Genomic DNA, 17,605 nt, shown 5'->3' with positions numbered 1-17,605 from the left:
GATGTGGCAGGAGAAGGTGGCATTTTTAACATGCTTTTATCATAACTCTGACCATGTTTTCCCTGGTTTTGTTCCCGCAGAGCGCAGCTGCTGCCCCGAGTCCCGTGCTTGGAAACATTCCCCCGAATGACGGGATGCCTGGGGGCCCCATCCCGCCCGGGTTCTTCCAGGTAGGCTGCTGCTCCTCGCGGTGCTCCCTCCACACCGCGCACGTGTTTGCTTTCGCTCTGGGTGTCAGCGCTGTCGTGCCTGTGTTGGTTTGTTTGGTGGTTTTTTTTTCCCCCCCCCCCAAGAGGATGCTAGGGAAGCAGCATGCCTGCACAGCTGACCTGTCTAGGAATAACTTGTGTTCTGCTGTCCTTCTGTGTTTGCTTTCTATCTTTTGTGGCCTTAAAGCAAATTCCTTGCTCGAAGAGGTTACTGTGTATTTACAACCGATGTTTTTTTTCCAAAGCTGCTTGGTTTATGTTTGGGTTGGGATTGTATTTGTTATCCAGTCCTAACAGACGTGTGTAATTGAAAACATTCTGGATTTTGATTCCTGAAACTTTTTCCCCCTCCTCTGGTTAACCACTTGATTTTTTCCAAATGCAATCACTGAATGCATTAACAAACCCTGGCTGCGGCTGCAGGCAGGAGTGGGCTCCAGCCAAATCCCTGAATGCCGTGGAGGCACCTTGTAAGCAAATACCCAGCAAAGTCCCCAAAGTCCCCTCGCTCCTTCCTTATCCCCCAACAAGCTCTGACAGAGGAGCTGTTGGAGTGTTTGGAGTGACACTGACAGAAAGGATATCAACAGGCACAAAGAAAAGGAGTTTTCAATCCCTGAACCTTGGGGGTTTTCTCAGGAATCTCTTTGCCCGGAGCGAGCTGCACTGGTTTGCAGCAACATAAGCTTTCGGTGTTTTAAAATCCTCCTGCTTGAGGACGAAACACTTGCTCATGTGAAAAATGGGATAAGAGTTGAAAGGAATATTTGTTTTGGCAAGCTGGGCTTTTTTTTAATCTGGGCTTGTGATTTGTATATGGGAGAACTTCTCGGGCAGTAGACAGGCGAGCTCGATAAGGAGCTTGTGATTTATTGTGGCGATATCTGAGCCCGATATCGGCGATCGCGTTTGTGTGGGAAGGGGGAAGGAGGGTCCTGTCTTTTTTGAGAGAGAAAGAGAGATCCCATTTCCTGAACATGCTTCTGACAAAGTAAGAATATCCGATATTGATTGGGAACCCTAAAACAGGCGAATCTCGTGGCAGCGCTCGGCGGCAGGGGGTGAAGCCAACGGCAGAGATGCAATCTCGCAGGTCATAGCTGCTGCCAGCAATCCCAGTGCCAAGCTGCTGCTTCCAACAAATGTCTCTCCAAAACGTCCTGATCTCGCCCCACGGTGAAGCTGACTGTCCTTTGGGGCTTCTGCTTCACGCCGAGCTGCGAGGGCTGCAAAACTGGCATGAATTTAGGGCAAGGCATCGAGAGTATGGGTTGGCTTTCCCAGAGTGGGAAAGGTGAGGAAGAGGAGTCACATCTCTCCAGACTTACTGTTCATGCTGCTGTCTCGACTCTTCCCGTTGACAGCCTCCAAGCTGTCCTCCCTCTTTCCTTTCTGCCCTCCTGTAGCACTTTGGCACTGAGGGTCTGATTCAGGAGAAAACAGCCCATCCTAGCTCCCTGCCTCCTGTGCAGCTGGCCCAGGAGCTGCTGGGGAAGGGGGTGGCTCAGAAGCAGGAGTGGGTCCTGAAACCCCAGACAATGTCATAACACCAGTAGAGGTTATGCTGCCCATCCCCAGCACTGCCAGAGGGAAGAGAGGATGGGTGCCGGTGCATATGGCTCACATGTGACATCTCAAGAGCCTGCCTTTCCTGAAAGCCCTCCAACATCTGGTTTCTCCTCCCAGCCCTCAGGATGGAAAGCAGAAGAAAAATCCCACCTTTTAACACAGTCTGAACATTGCCTCCATGAAAGCCTGTCTGATTTATTGCGGGTGCTGGAGCTCATTCCATCTTCAGGACATGCTGGAGAGCAGCTCTTGCAGAGGTGGGCTGGAGGCTCAGTGTCGAGCCAGTCACAGCTCGGGGGTAATTTCCTATCTGTAGGAGATTAAAGTGCCTAAATCCAGAGGGCAAAAACAAAAAGGTCACAGAAGATAGAAAGGACTTCTCCCCAACCCTTGGTATGCCAGCCCTGGGAGTGAGTGAGGTGGTACCACCTCAGCCAGTGCCATCCTCCTGCCAGGAGAGCGCTGGAGAGGGCTCAGGGGTTTTCAGCATCTCACTCTTCTGCACCAGGGACCTGCAAGGGATATCCCCAGGGGTAACAGGCATAGGCAGATAGTTTTTGAGAGGATTTAGAGAGCCTGATCATGTCCAGGCATGGTGGGGAGTCACACAGGGAGCTGAGAAATGAGTCACCAGCAAAGTTCAGGTAGCAGAAACTCTGCACAGCCACCCTGGGGGTGCGTGAACCCCCCCAGCCCTGCATGTGAGGATGTCCACCACAGGCTGGTAAAGGTAAAAAATTATATGGACCATTCCTGAGACTTTGCAGCCCAAACACATGTAAATGAGCTTGGAGAAGAAGGAATGCTCCAGAAAGGGGAGAAGCAAGGAGGACTCCAGGCTGCAGCACCCATCCACAGCCACTGCCTTGTAGTGAGATTCCCTTCCCAGTGCCAGGGCTCAGCAGCGACCTTCAGGCAAGGGGCTAAGGGAAGTGCAGCCTGCAGGATCTCCCAAAATGATGGGAAAGGAGAAGGCCCATGGATGGGTTGCTGGGGTATTTCATGGTGCCAGCCAGCAGCACAGCATCGGCTGCGCTCTGGACAAAAGGTTGGCTGGGTTGACGGGCCAGCATGGGTAGATGCTTTTATTTAAATCTCTCTCTTTGTCCCGTTGAGATGAACAAACAAACCCTCTGCTCATCCTCCTAAAGGTCATCAGAGGCGTTCCTGCTTTTGTTTTGAAAGCTGGATTGATGCCGGGGTGCAGATCCCTTGCAAGAGGGACGGGGGAGGGGGTGCCAGGGAAATATAGGAAGGAAAACAAAAAATGGAAAGCAATTAATACCACACATCTATACCACTAAATAAAGGCAGGGGGGGAGTGTCAGCAGCCCCCCCAGCCATGCCTGCTCTCCCCAGCACAGAGTCCCCTTGCCGCCCGTACCCCGCGCTGATGAAATGGAAAGTTGACCATAAATCAATGTCGGCGCTGCGTTAGCTATGCATCAGCGGCTCGGCGCCGAGATGCACCAAAACAAAGCGCCGGCTGCTCCGTGTTCCCACACTGCCCCCTAATGCAGACAGACCTCGGGAGCTGGGGAGGACCGGGGGCTCCAGAGCCCGGGGGGCACCCCCCCACCATATCCCCTGCCCTCCCCACCTCTCCTCCCTGCGTCCTGGGGACCTCCCTCTTTGGGTGAGGTCGCCCGTGGGGTGAGGATGGTGAAGCCAGGGACAATGGGAAGGGGTCCATGTTGTCCTGCTCCCTCCTTGGATGCCACCATTTTCCCCCTGCTGTCCTGATGTCTCAGAGGGATTTCCCAGTGCTCAGCGAGTGCCACCAGGTCTGGTCAGACAGTTCCAGTGAGGCAGCACAAGAACCATAAAACCAAGCTGCTCTTCCCAAAATCCTGGGGTAGAACTTAGTACCAGCCTGCACCAGGCAGGGTTTGAAGGAAGGTAGCCTACAAGCTGGAGGAAGGGAGAAGCAAGCATCAGAGAAAGTTTTTTTCTGGAAGTTTAGTAGGATGCCCGAGGCTTTTGTACCGAGCGTCTGGAGCATATGGTGGGATTTGCAGTCAACTTTCTCTCGGGTGCTCCAGCCAGATGGAGGTGACTGTTCTTGGCTCTGGCTGACACGGGTTTGTTTCCTGAAGAGCTTGTGTTAAACATATTCCTTAAAACCAGGCTTCTGCAGTTGGGAGCCCCAGCTGCAGGCGAGGCAGAGCTCCTGCCCACGACTGCCTTTCGCTGTCTGCGGGGGAACTTGGCCCGCCTCCCCTCGCCTCGCCTGGCTGCCTTGCCTTGCCTTGCCTAACCTCGCCTTGCTTTGCCTTGCCTTGCTTTGCCTGGCTTTGCCTTGCCTTGCCTTGTCTAACCTCTCCTGGCCTCGCCCTGCCCTGTCTGGGGTAGGTCCTCACCCAGCACCCCATGCTGGAAGTCAACCGGGATCTTTCTTGTTGAAGGCAACGGGAGCATCTCTCCTAAAAGCTCCTTCAGAGATAACCTCTTCTTTTTCTTGACAACTTGCAAAATATCTCTCTCCTTCAGTAGAAATAAATCTCCTCTCCAATAAACCCAGGCATGGCTTTAATTAATATCCATCTAATTTATTTTAGTATTTTCTAACGTCAAAACTGGCAGGCAGGGGCAGGTATTTTAAACACAAGATGCCTCCCTATTGCTAACTCGAAACCATCCGTGTCTCGTGGCAGTGATGCTTTGCCTTCTCGTACCATCCTGCCTTGTTCTGCCACCCCCAGAGGTGCTTGAAAATGTTTTTAAATAGCAAAACTCCCCCATTAGCTGAAAGTATGTAGCCCATAAAACATGATCCATTTGTGGTGAATTACGCTGGAAACATAAATTGACACACGCAGAGCTATGATCGCTCGTGCCATTTTCCATCTTTAATATTTTACAAGAAGTTTGAGGAGTCGAGCTCATGAAAGACAGAGTGGAAATAACCTGATCTCCTGGAAACTCCCTGTAGGAAGCAGCTGTGGCAGCAAACTTTGGCTGTCCAGCAGGCCAGGTTGGGCTTTTAAAGCCCCTGGAGTGTAGAGGGGAGAAAAAAAACTAAGCAGAGTGGAAGCTGGGGCACAGACAGTTGGAAACAGTTTCCTCTAACACCATTTTAGCTGTTGGGGTTGTTTTTTGAGGCAGCTACAGGAAGATGAAGAATAACCCTACACAGAGTGTCCAGTTTGGGGGGGGGAAATAAAAACTTGAGGGATTATGGGGTTTCTCTGGTTGGGGAGGGTGCTGGTGTGGAGGTGAGAGTGAAGCAACTGCAGAGCAGGTCCTGCTCACCCAGCATGACGTGTCAGAAGGAGCTGTGCCACAGGGATGCGACTCCAGGGCTGGATGGAGGGATGTGGAGAAGCAGGACAGCATGTGTTCAGCCTCCTCCTTTAACAGGAGTAGTTAATAACTGCTAAACACACATTTTTTTAAGAAAAAAGGGATGTTCTGTTGGTTGGAGCCCACATGTCATCTCTGCAAAACACTTGTCTCAACTGCCATGATCCGTCGGGATCATCTGCTGCTCCCTCTGCAGCGAGGCAATCCTGTGTGAAAAGGCAACCACTCCAACAGGCGTTCCCAGCCCAACACAGCTCCCAGCCCTGAAACATCTGCAAATATTTATGGAGATAACACTATCCAGAGGGGCTGCATATCTGACAGAGCAGGGCAGCCGTGCTGAGGGGGCCGCGGCGGTCGCAGCTCCGAGCGAACATTTTGGATGCTGCTGCTGCACACAGAAAAAGGAAGAAAAGAAGGAAAAATTAAAAAGCTGCTTTCAGCTTCTCCCAGCCTGCCAAAGTGTTTGCATGAGCTGGGCATCTCCTTATCCAGAAGTGTCCTCTGGGAATGGTACCACATGGGATAGAGCAAGGATGGTGCAGCGCTGAGCCTGAAGCGTCCCGGGAGCAGCCTTGGTGTTGGGACAGGAGCACGCTCCAGAGGATGCACTCAGAGCACAAACAACGGATGCTCTCTGGGTCCAGCAGGGGATTTTTATCTGGTGGAAATGCTGCTGTGTCCCATAGATGCTTTTTCTCCAATAATCAAGCAGTGTTTGCTCTCCAGCTCAAAATGCAGACCCCGAGCATCACCTTCAGGCCTAGCCAGGGTGCTTTAGGAGGCCATGTCCCTGCGTGTTTGATACCTGTTGACCCCACACCCTCACCTGCTGTGGGATATGAGGAGAAGGACATCAGTACCTGGACAGCAGTGATCCCCTCCTGCAGCACAAGGCAGGCATCGTGGGGAATGCTGGCTCGTGCATTGATGGGGCTTGAGGTTTTGCCTTTGCTGGCCCTGGTTTTTACCTTCCACTTGGTTTCATCACTCATTCACCTCTTCTGATCTTCCCTACCCCAAATCCTCCAGCTGAGATGTGTAGGAAGGGCTTTGGGGGTGGCCAGACCTTACTGGGGGATGGTGGGAGGTGTCTGCTGCCCCTGCTGCACTTTGCATTCACAGACAGAGTTAGCAACTCAGAAGCAAAAATAAGTCAACTTCCATGCCTGGAGAGGACTTCTGCTAAAGGAGGTTGATGCTGCAGTTGGACCTCAGAGGTTTGTCTTCTCCGCTCTGGTGGGACATGAATGGAGAAGGCAGGGGGGAGGCTTGTCCTGAGGTGCTGTGACCTTGTCCAGATGAGGTTGGCCAGGAATTAAGGGCAGGGGCTGGTTCCTTTTGGCTCCTGGAGAATAAGTGATGCGATTTCAGTGGCTGGAGCAGAGGCTGGCAGGAGGCTCTTGGTTTAAATCTGCTTGGCTCCATCTTGCCGCTGAACCATTCAAATAAAATAAAAAAAAATTAAAAAAAAAAAAAAAGAAGAAGAAGAAAAAACCCACCCTCTTACTTTATTTACATTGCACTCAAGTTTCCGCCATACAAAAGATTTGCAGGTGCAAATATGTCCTGCCTTCATTAACTTCCCCTCCCTTTTTAATTTATGTGATTTCAATTTTCCTTCCCTGTACTGTTAATTAGGGGACCCTCTAATCAGTACCATTATCACAGTGGTATTCATGTTTAGGAAAGCTGCTAAACAAACGCTTGCAAAATTGCTAAATGGCTAATTAATGTCTGTTAATTAAGAAAATTGCTCATGGTAACAAACCATGCCATTGCTGGCAGCAGCTAGAAGGCGAACACTTGTTGAAATTAGTAACGAGGCAGGTAGAGAACATCTGCTCCGGCGCCGGTCCTGGAGCCTGCCATCTCTTCCCATCACCTACTGACAGAGCTCCTGTGCTTTCTCTACCAATTACACTTCCTTTGACTCCAAAAATACCTTTTTTTTTTTCTTTTTTCTTTTTTTTTTTCCCCCCTTTTCCTCACGTTAACACGCACCGGTATATTTCTTGCACCGAGCTCGCGGTTTTTCCAAGCAAATTTTCATTTCGTGCTTTTAAGGGAAATTTAATTTAAAAAAAAATAAAAAATTAAAGTGGGCGTTGAAGCCCAAAATGTCAGCAACTGCTGCATTGCAGCCTTAAACCTGCACCAACTAATCTCTCCTTTTTTCCCCTAGACATCCTTTCTTTGCTTGCAGGCCATTTTACTCGCATCCTTAGGGAATCCACCTCGAGGAAGGATGTTGCATCCCTTCAGTGTGGCGGTGCAGCCCCGGCTGTGCCTGCCAAACGCTGCCCAAGCGTGAGCTGGGACGTGCTCCTCGTCCTCCATGCTTGCTCCAGCCCCTCCAGTGAACCACGGTCAAAACACAAACCCAGAGGTGTTTCTAACCTTTGGGATGAGAGAGGAAAAAAAAAAAAATTTTTATTTTTTAGATTTTTTTATTTTAGATTTTTTTTTTTCCTTTTTTTTGGTTTGGGGGTGGTTTTTCTATTTCCCCCCAACCTTTCTGGTCCTCTCCTGCATATTTTTTTTACCTCGTTGCACGCCCCTGCGAAGTGTTTCCCTGTGTGTTTATCATTGCAGACTTGGTTGAACCACTGGACCGTTTACTCTCAATGTGGCCACTGTATTTTGACAGATGTTCTGATTTTGAATATATACTTTTTTTTGCCTATATCATTAGTCACTGTTCAGCTGCAAATGAATAGAAACTCAATTTAAAAAAAAAAAAGAAAAAAAAAATTGATTTAAAACCGGGAGAACTGACTCCCCAACTAAACAGGTCCACCCGTGAATCCTTTTTTTAGCTCTTTCTGCGCTTTCATGTGCTAATCTATAACCTCCTTCTACTGTCTGACCTCACAGGGACCGCCTGGGTCACAGCCCTCGCCACACGCACAGCCTCCACCCCACAATCCTAACAGCATGATGGGACCCCACAGTCAGGTAAAGACACTAGTGATGGGTAGGGCTGTGAACTGGGACGTGCGCTCGATTTACTTCTTTTTTCCCCCTCTGTAAGCATGCTGGGCAGCGGGTACCCGCTCCCCGGGGAGCATCCCCCCGGGCACCCCAGCTCTGAAGCAAAATGTTGGTTTTTTTCCCCCCCCTTTTTTTTTTTTTTTTTTTTTTTTTTTTGTTTTTTTTTTTTTTTTTTTTTTTTTTTTTTTTTTTGTGTTTTTTGGATATGCAGTTGTCAATGGACTGAGAAGTCAATCGTGGGTATCAGACTGTTTTACCTTCCCAAGGTAGCCTGAGAAATTTAACTTGATGTGGGTTTTTAAGCTTCTGTTAGTAGCAGCAGTTGTAAAAAGAAGTAATGTTAAGACTTTCTTCTTTTTTTTTTTTTTTTTTTTCAGTACTTAGCACTGGGGTTTTTTCTGTGTGCGTGTCTGTATGTGCTTATTTGCCACTTTTTTTTTTAATATATCTCTATATATTTAAACTTGAGCATTATCTAACACTCAGGGTTTCCCATGCACTAATTTTAACAGCCTCACCTAGTATTGCCGATGCCAAACACGCTCTCAAACAATAAACCTACAGAGAAAATGTCTAAAAAAAACGGACTCCAGACACCTTTCTCTCTTTTTTTTTTCCCCCCCTTTTGAAGCATAACTTTTTTAAAAAGGATGTCTCCAGAAAAAAAAAAATACCAAAAAATACCAAAAGCAGTATTATTTATATACCAAAAAATACCAAAAGCTAAGCAGCGTGCGTGGGGAGCGTGCTGCCTCCCCACAGCTCAGCCCTGACCCCCTTTTGTGTCCCCACAGCCGTTCATGTCGCCGCGCTACGCCGGAGGTCCCCGGCCCCCCATCAGGATGGGCAACCAGGTACTGGGATCCTGGATTTCCTAGGCATAGCTGTTATTTGGGAAGGGGGATGAGGCCCAGGTGTCCTGCAGATGCTCCTTGGGTTTGGGTGGCAAGCATCACCTCCTTGGTCACCCTCCTTTCTCCTAGTGCTGGACATCAGGTGTCACTTAACAATGAGAGTTTAATTTTATTTTGAGGTTTGGGCCCATCCAGGGTGGAAAGAGCAGTGGGGAATGTGCTGCTTTCCAGCTGTGGTGTTCCCAGCAGGGCTGTGCCATGCTGTGTGCTTGCTGCCCGGCTGGATTTTCCCTGCAATCACAGAAAATTAAAGTGATGGAGATAATCCCGCTGCTGGGTTGACCGAGCGTTTAGATCAGCAGCGGGGTCAGGCAGGGCAGGTCACTGCTGAATTTTTTGGGTTGGGTTTATCCTCTTATCCCAGCTTATACAAGGGCAGTTTGTTTCTGGCCTTGCAGACAGAGGCTTCCACCCCACGCCCTGCCTGGACGCATGCGTGGCCTTTGGATAGGGAATTCATCTCCTTGCCAATGATGCCATGCAGATCTTTAGGGTAATGACCAAGCCAGAGGTTATTTATCTGAAAGGAAAATGAAGGGAAATTAAAGGAAACCTGTAATACCTTGGAGCAGCAAAGGTTCAAAAATTACCTTGGGAGCTTGTTTTTTTGGCTGTCAGCGTTATTTTTCTCTAGGTCTAATTAGCAGAAAGAGCAGGATAGTCAGGAAGTTGGATGTACCAGCTTGCTCTGGGTTTATGCTTACTGGATTTGAGACTTGAATCTTTGCATCTTGCTAACTGATGCTGAGAGAGCTGAGATGTAGCTGAGAAAAACCCAGAAGAGGCTGATGGAGGACCCCCATACCTGGATGGCTGGTAGAGCCTTCCACCCAGGGCACTGATGGATGATCTAATGAGGTATTAATTCACTGCACCTCCTCATGGGTCAGTTTTGACAGGACCCCTTCCTGCAGTGGTTCTCAGCTCATCCCAAGCTCTGCTGGAGGTGAGCACAGTGAGCTGGGCAGGCAGGAGAGGCAGGGGGCACTGGTTTGAGGAGGCTGTTCCCACATCAGGATCAAGCGTCCAGGAGTGGGTAAAGTTAATTAGAAGGATTTCATTTTTTTCCCCCAAACACCACATATAAAACACATGTTTGTACCTAGGCAGAGCTCAGTGAGGTTATGGTCACACCCTGAGGGACAACAGGAATAAATAGGCAGACAGGAAGGTCAGGCAGCAGAAGTGTAAATACCCACCTCTGCAACCCTCTTGGTTTATCCCTCCTGTTGCCAGCTTCCAGCCTGCAAAAAACTTGGAATTGAGCTGATTCTTCCTCAGCACAGCCATGTACAGCCCTGCCTGTGCTGTGCTCCAGCACTGGGATCCTCAGAGTCAGCATCCAAGTAAAAGGCAGCTCCATAGCAAAGCTGTTTACAGTTTGCTTCCCTCAGGCAGACAATATCTGCATTTTTTTTCACCTTTATCTGTTTGGAGTAGCTTTTGAAGCTTAAATACCAGCATTGCCCGAGTGGAATGTGAGTTTGGGGAGGGGGAGCATCCGCCTTCCTCTCAGCCTGTGTGGGGATGGGTCCCAGCCTTGCTCTGCTGCACATGGAGCATCTCCCCACCACAGCCCAAGACTCGCTGCCTGGTTTGGCCCTGGTGCTGTGTCTTACCAGGGTGCCATGCTGCTGGTCACCTTTCCCTGCTGGATTTGACACCACAGCCCCGCTCAGCCTGGGTTTTCCCCTGCTTTCCTAAAATACTAAATACTACAGCATTTGGCCTGGGGGGAGGGGGGAACGCCTTGTTTGGGGTTTAGAAGGGATTTGCAGAAGGATGAGGGAGGCAAACACCTGGAGGCTGTAGCAGTGGGATGTGGGATGCAGGGGGATGCAGGATTTGTTTTTTTAATCTCGCTCCCTTGCTTTCACAGCCCCCGGGCGCTGTTCCCGGTACACAGCCATTGCTGCCCAATTCGATGGATCCCACGCGACAGCAAGGTAAAGCCAGCAGAGGAGGGCCAGGCACTGGTGTTCCTAATTAGCTGTTGCTGTGTAACACCCCTGCTTTCCTCCCAACAGGGCACCCTAACATGGGCGGCCCCATGCAAAGGATGAATCCTCCACGAGGGATGGGCCCCATGGGTCCCGGTCCGCAGGTAAGCCCCGTGCCAAAGCGCATCCTACAAACCATGGGAACAACCTCCTGGGGCTCAGAGGGCTGGGAGTTCCCCTTCCCCCCACACCCTGTCCCCCCATTAGTGTTAATGCGTTTTACATTAGTCTTGCATCTGGAAATCCCTCCTTTTAACAGGAGTGAGGTCTTCAGAGCTCATTAAGGGTATTGCAGCCTCCCTCCTGCCCTTCTGTCAGAGGGGATGGCACTTAGCTCCGCGCCAGAGCAGCCTTTGAGTGCATTACACCGCCTGCCTGGGAAACAGTTACGACCCTAACTGCAGGAAAGGGAAAGGAGGCTTCCATTTGAAATTAATAAATAAAAAGAAATGGCAAAGATCCCTTTAGCAAAGGGAATAAGGCTTTCCCCCTGCGAGGTTCCCCTCCACCTGCCCCTCCTGCTGCCTGCTTGAGCTCTCTTATTTCAGGAACGGGGAGTAAACTAGAAATTAAGCAGATCTGGGTTAATATATGCTGTCGTTCCGTTGATTCACTTTATGGAGTGGCTTGTTGTTGACTCACTCCTGTTTGTTCCTTCTACGAGACTTCAAAACCAGATTACCATATTTTGGTTGGAGGTTTATCCTCTCTGCATCGTCGCCTACGTGGAGTTTGTAGCGCGAGGATCAGAGTCTGTCAGGAGACGAGCGGGTGCGCTGGAGTTTTGTTTTGTTTTTCCCCTGGAGACTGTTGAGATAAGTGAATGTTGTGTAAAGAGGGAGTTGTGTCATGTCTTTAGCACCAACCTGAGGATGTTGCTCAGGGGTGCTTGGCCATGCCCACGGGCACCCGGCTCCATCCTAGGGCAGGGGACAAAAAAAACCTGCGCGAGCATCGTTTCACAGGCCAGCCCTCCCATAGCGCTGCTGCCGTGCTTAAAATCCTCCTTTCCTGGAGGATTACACCCAAAAAGAAGGGAAAAAAAACAAAGGCATTTGCAAGCGTGGCCTGCGCCAAGGCGAGCGGCGGCGGCTTGCCCGGGGGAGGCTGCTTCCCACTTCCAGAGCTCGCCGCGAAACTTGGAAGCGCCGAGCGCGCGCTGAGCGCCGCGTGGGATGGCGGCGGCTCTGGGAGCCGGCAGGAGTTGTGAAATGTTCAGAGCTTTATTTTTGACTCCACCATTCCCTGTGTATGTACATTAGGGAGGGGTTTTTTTTAAGAAGCAGCCTTTCCCTGGAGAAGCGCTGGGCTTCCCAATCTGGCACCCGCAGGCGCTGCCTCCCTGCAGCCGTCCAGGAATCGGCGCCTGCGCAGGCAACCACCAAAAATACCGACCCAGACCCAGCAGTCCCTCACACCTTGTGTGCCCAGGGCTTGTTTTCCTTTAAGATTTGCTTTGGGACCTTCCTAAACACTTCTCAAACGATTCCAGAGGGCTGCAGAACATCCAGCCAGGACATCCCTGCCTCCTGACAGCAGCTCCTTATTACACAGCAGTGATGAATCATCCCTTTCAGCTGATTGCCACTGCCTTTTTCCCTCTAAGAGTCCCATTTGTAGCTCTGCAGAAGCCAGGACAGGGTTTGCCAGCGCCAATATGAAGAGGGTTTGTAGCTCTCTGGGTTTTGGTGGTGCCTTTCCCAGGTCGCTCGGCACAGCTGCGTTCCCTCCTCTCCCTCCCTGAGCATCTTTCAGCTGGCTTCATTTTCCAGCCTTTCAGCTCCAATTAAAAATGCTGAGCCCCCCTCCCCACTTTTTTTTTTTTTAAATTTAAACAAGGGGCTTGATGCTGCTATTCAGTGTAAATGGCTGAAATTTTGATCAATTAAGGACTTGCTGGTAATTTGTTTGGGGAAAACCCTTTTCTGCCTCTTCAAAACAAACTTTGGTGATGCCCTCAGCAATGCACCATGCACTGGTGCATCCATAAATCCAGGTAAAAAATTGACAGCACTAACGTATTGTACTTAAAATCCAGTTTGGAGCACTCCAAGGGGCTGTGGTGTGGGAGGTGGCCAGCCATCACTCCTCCTGCTGTAGCAGGTTTTTTTCTTTAAATGGCAGAAACACAGTCCAAAAAGATGCATTACAGAAGAGATGGGGGTGGGAGGGGAAGAGCGGCAACGCGACCTAAATCTGGCTGCACGTCGCCTGGAGGGCACATGGAGCAAAGCACAGACCAAATGGAGCGCAGCATTCGGGGGATTCCTCTTCCTCCACTGCCTTGGGCTTGGCTTTGTACTAGAGCTGGTTTTAGGAGATGAGGGATGCAGATCTGAGGCTCCCAGTCCCAGCTGGAGGCTAAGCCAGGGAGGAATAAGGCAGGAGAGGAGGCCCAGGGGGCTGCCTGCCCTCGCCCGCTCCCCGCGGCTGCAGATCCGCTCCGGGGGATGGAGCAGAGAGCTGGGGAGCAACAGAAAAACAAGCCTGGCTTGGTATTCCCTACTCCAGCAGTCATCCAGGGAGCAAGGAGTGCTCCATCTCGGGGGGAGCTCATGCAGCCTTTCCTCATCCTAACGCTGCAACCGGAACCTTCCAAGTGGTGCCTTTTCTCCTCCTCCTGCCCCTGTTTTCTCCTGCACAAAGGGAGAAATCCAAAAGGCTGTTGCTGGCGCTGGGGGCTGTGAACAGAATTGTCTTGTGGAGCTGGGAGGGGGATGTTTTCCCTCCACAGAGAGAAGGGAGGGGGAACTTGGGGGCTCAGCCTGGCTCCCATCCATATTCAGCTGCCTGCGTTTTTTTTATAAGCACAATTGCCTCTTATGTTCATCATCATTAATTTTTTTTTTTTTTTTTTTTTTTTAAAGCTCATTTTTCCACACAGACCCGCTTGGTTTTTTGTTTGTTTATTGGCTTTTTTCCCCTTTTCTCTTGTGTCTCTGGTGACCCTTCCCGTTACGGTAGACTGACCCTTGGTTATCGTTGCAGAACTACGGCAGCGGCATGAGACCTCCACCCAACTCCCTAGGTCCTGGCATGCCTGGAATTAACATGTAAGGCAATCCCCACGCAGGGAGGTTTCCCCACTGACTCGGGGCTGTCTGCAGAAAAACACAACATTTATTTTTTTTCCCCCTGTTTAATTTTGTCCCCAGGGGGCCGGGCGCCGGTAGACCGTGGCCGAACCCCAGCAGTGCTAACTCAGTGAGTATCTTGGAGTTGGTTGGGAAGTGTCCTGCAAATGGGATCATTCCCCATCAGCTGAGCCCTGCTAATGAGAGGGGGTTCCCCAGCCTCTCACTTAGGCTGCTGGGACTCCCATCCTGGCCAGGCTGAGGGGGCACTGGGGGTCTTAGCTGTGCCCTGATGGGATCCAGCCCATGGCTGAACCTGTCTCTCTCACCCCTACAGATCCCATACTCTTCTTCATCGCCTGGTACATACGTGGTGAGTCCTCCTGCCCCAACTGTCTGTCCTTCCATCAGGAGTTCATGTGGTTTTGGGGGGAATCAGTGCCATGGGAGGTGACTCAGCTGTGTTTGGGGGTTGAGGGTTGGGGGTGGTGTTTGAAAACAGGAAAAGGTGGGCAATGCTTATGTTTGCACATCTTTCCACAGGGTCCGCCCGGCGGCGGTGGCCCTCCAGGGACACCCATCATGCCCAGTCCTGCAGGTACGAGCCCCCTGAGACCTCTCTCTCTCCAGGGCCATCCCTGCCCTATTGTTAATGACCAATTTTTATGCCTTTTGGCTTTCTGGGAAGCGGGTGGCATGGGCTTCTTGACTTCGGGATTGCATTTGGGGATGTTCCTACATCCCCCTGTTTTGGGGATTCAGATGCTGTGGGGCTCAGGAAGGTGAGGAATTACCTCCCCACCCTTCCCAGCCAGGAGTTGAATTATTTTTCACAGTTGAATTTCTGTGATTAAAAACTTTGTGGATCTTCATTAAATACAAATTAGCCAGAAAATGGTGGTAGTTAGAGGGAATTTTGGGTGATAAAATACAAAAGAATGAGTTCAAGTGGCATGAGTTTGTTTTAATTAAGAAATGAATTAATCACCCAACTTACTGGGCTTCACTGTTCCACAGATTCAACAAATTCAAGTGACAACATCTACACAATGATTAATCCAGTACCGCCCGCAGGCAGTCGATCGAATGTAAGTCTGCTTTCTAATAATTTACATATCAGATACCATAACAAATCATAATTAACTTCATCAGTTGAGAGTAAAGCAGTTTAATTGATTTCAGCCATTTGTTACAAAACAGAAATAAAACAAACCATCAAAAAGCGATTAACTCTTGGGCGACTTTGTTAATTTTTTATGGTTATTAAGAGAGCGGCAGTCCTGCTGCTCTGGCCGAGGTGCTGGGTTTTGTGGGATATGGGCAACCTTAAATCCTGTGGGATGCTGGTTGGAATGCTGTGCTGCAGCTCTGGGTCTGCCATCCAACCACATTTTCTAGCTGAGCCCACAGGACCATAACACCCGCAACCTCGAGGGGTGATGCAGCCCCAGGTTGTGCCAGGGAATGTTTAGATTGGATATTCAGAAAACTTCTTTCCATGGAAGGGGTTGCCAAGCATTGGAATGTGCTGCCCAGGGCAGTGGTAGAGTCACCATCCCTAGAAGTGTCCAAGAAATGCATGGATCTGGCACTTCAGAGTATGGTTTAGCTGTAGTGCTGAGTTGACTGTTGGACTTGGTGATCTCAAAGGACTTTTTCAACCTCAACAATTCAGTTATTCTACGATACCTCCCCCCCTTGCCCTGCTGCAGAGAGATGGCAGGGGCAGGGACAGTGCTCAGGAGCCACCGTGGCAGCTGCTTGGGGTTGTTCTGTGGCTGATTTTTGGTTTTGTCACCTTTTTCTTGTGCAGTTCCCGATGGGCCCCGGCTCTGACGGCCCCATGGGCGGTATGGGTGGCATGGAGCCCCATCACATGAACGGATCGTTAGGTGAGCCATGACGGTCCTTCATTCCCTGGGGACACTGGCAGAGCATCCCAGTGCCTGCTCCCATCCTGGGGTCAGCCCCCAGATCACACCAGTGCTCGAAGCAGAGCCTTTGGGTGGAAATCAGCAGGGCTGTGGGGGACACGGAGCCATGGCTGCAGGCCCAGTAAGGCTCTTCTCCTTTTTCTCCCCTCTGCAGGGTCAGGAGACATAGATGGACTTCCAAAAGTAAGTGGGGTTGGTTGCAGGGTGGGTGTGTGGGCTCTCCCCTTTCCACTGGGGTGCTGCTGTCACCCTGATGGATGGGGACACGGGGAATGTGACTGGGGTGGGCAGGGCTGGGTCCTGCCCCACGGCATTGTCCTGCCCCCGTGGCGTTTCGGGGGGATGTGGGGACCTGCTCACCACCTCCCCTCCTGTCTCCCACAGAATTCTCCAAACAACATAAGTGGCATTAGCAATCCCCCGGGCACTCCAAGAGACGACGGGGAGCTGGGAGGCAACTTTCTCCATTCCTTCCAAAATGACAATGTGAGTGAGTGCCTGCCCGGGGATGGGGGGACGGTCCCCGAGGTGCCCAGCACTGGTGTGGGTGGGCTTGGCACAGTGGCTGCCTTTTGGACTTGGGTTGTGCCCTGTGCTCCAGGACAGAAAAGTGGGCAGGGGGAAATAAAACAGTGGGTGGAAGCTTGGGGTCTGTGGTGGGATGGGCGTGCACAGGTGGAGAGGAGCTGGTGCAGAGGTGGCTGTGCTGGCCTGGCCGATTTGAGACTCTGTGGGTGGCTGCAGACATCCCTCCTCTTCCTCCCTCTGTTAGCAGCATATACACATGTGCATGTTAATTATTTGTTTTAAATTGCATCTCACCCCATACTGTTCTGCTGATTTTCTTCCCGGAAAAGCAAGTTACAGCGCAGATTAGGCCCTGATAAATGGGAGTCTCCAGCATATCCTCTCTTCCTGGTTTATTAGATCCAATTAGGTTGCTGTGTAGTTGCCATCAGCCTCCTTTTGCATCCCTCTCTTGGATGTCCAAGGGTCTGACCCGCCTGGTTTCTCACCGTGGCTCTGTCTCTCTTGCAGTATTCCCCCAGCATGACGATGAGTGTGTGATTTCCCTCCCCCTCCTCCTCTCCAGGATCAAGAGAGTCAGCTGCCGTTCGGAGGATCTCAACGAATTATGCAAGAAGAAGAAGAAGAAGAAGCTAGGTGTATGGGCAGGGACACGCGTGGCGGGGGCCAAAACCCCAGGTTTAGTTTCATGCAATAAAAAGGCTGAACTTTTTATTCCATAAAACATGAAGGACAAAACTTAAAATATTTCAAGACATGACAAGACCCTTCTTTGTGCAGAAGGGTTTATATATGTACATGACACTTCTTTTTGGAAACAAACGGAAGCCTCTAGCACCCAACTCCGATCTCTTTGCTTTGTTCTTTTAAATAAAGACAGAAACCGAACCTGTTGTATGTTTGTGCCGTGCGACACCAGGAAGCTAGTCTAGATATAAAATCATGTTGTCTCTGTTGTAGTCATTTTTTTAAATAAACTGGACAGTTTACAATGGTGGTTTTCGTTCAGAAGGCCTGTTTTTCTTTTTTTTTTTTTTTTTTTTTTTTTCTTTTCTTTTTTTTTCCCTTGTATTTTTTGGG

The 17,605-nt window shown here is 50.3% G+C and overlaps 1 protein-coding gene across 1 annotated transcript in view; it reads left to right on the top strand.

The window, feature by feature from the left end:
* Nucleotides 1–17,521, top strand: part of SSBP3 (single stranded DNA binding protein 3) — a 52,811-nt gene extending 35,290 nt beyond the window's left edge. Inside the window, exons 2-15 of the mRNA XM_019007705.2 lie at nucleotides 81–170; nucleotides 7,959–8,039; nucleotides 8,870–8,929; nucleotides 10,869–10,935; nucleotides 11,017–11,093; nucleotides 13,978–14,042; nucleotides 14,145–14,193; nucleotides 14,401–14,436; nucleotides 14,607–14,661; nucleotides 15,081–15,151; nucleotides 15,877–15,955; nucleotides 16,152–16,180; nucleotides 16,382–16,483; nucleotides 17,036–17,521. Of these exons, the coding sequence (XP_018863250.1) occupies nucleotides 135–170; nucleotides 7,959–8,039; nucleotides 8,870–8,929; nucleotides 10,869–10,935; nucleotides 11,017–11,093; nucleotides 13,978–14,042; nucleotides 14,145–14,193; nucleotides 14,401–14,436; nucleotides 14,607–14,661; nucleotides 15,081–15,151; nucleotides 15,877–15,955; nucleotides 16,152–16,180; nucleotides 16,382–16,483; nucleotides 17,036–17,065 (837 nt within the window). The 5' untranslated portion in view covers nucleotides 81–134 and the 3' untranslated portion in view covers nucleotides 17,066–17,521. The remainder of the gene's footprint in view (nucleotides 1–80; nucleotides 171–7,958; nucleotides 8,040–8,869; nucleotides 8,930–10,868; nucleotides 10,936–11,016; nucleotides 11,094–13,977; nucleotides 14,043–14,144; nucleotides 14,194–14,400; nucleotides 14,437–14,606; nucleotides 14,662–15,080; nucleotides 15,152–15,876; nucleotides 15,956–16,151; nucleotides 16,181–16,381; nucleotides 16,484–17,035) is intronic.
* Nucleotides 17,522–17,605: the final 84 nt, after the last annotated feature.

Source organism: Parus major, chromosome 8 (genome assembly GCF_001522545.3).
Source record: "Parus major isolate Abel chromosome 8, Parus_major1.1, whole genome shotgun sequence".
NCBI lineage: Eukaryota > Metazoa > Chordata > Aves > Passeriformes > Paridae > Parus > Parus major.
The sequence above is the reverse complement of the archived record's forward strand: the minus strand, read 5'-3'. Positions and strand labels throughout refer to the sequence as shown.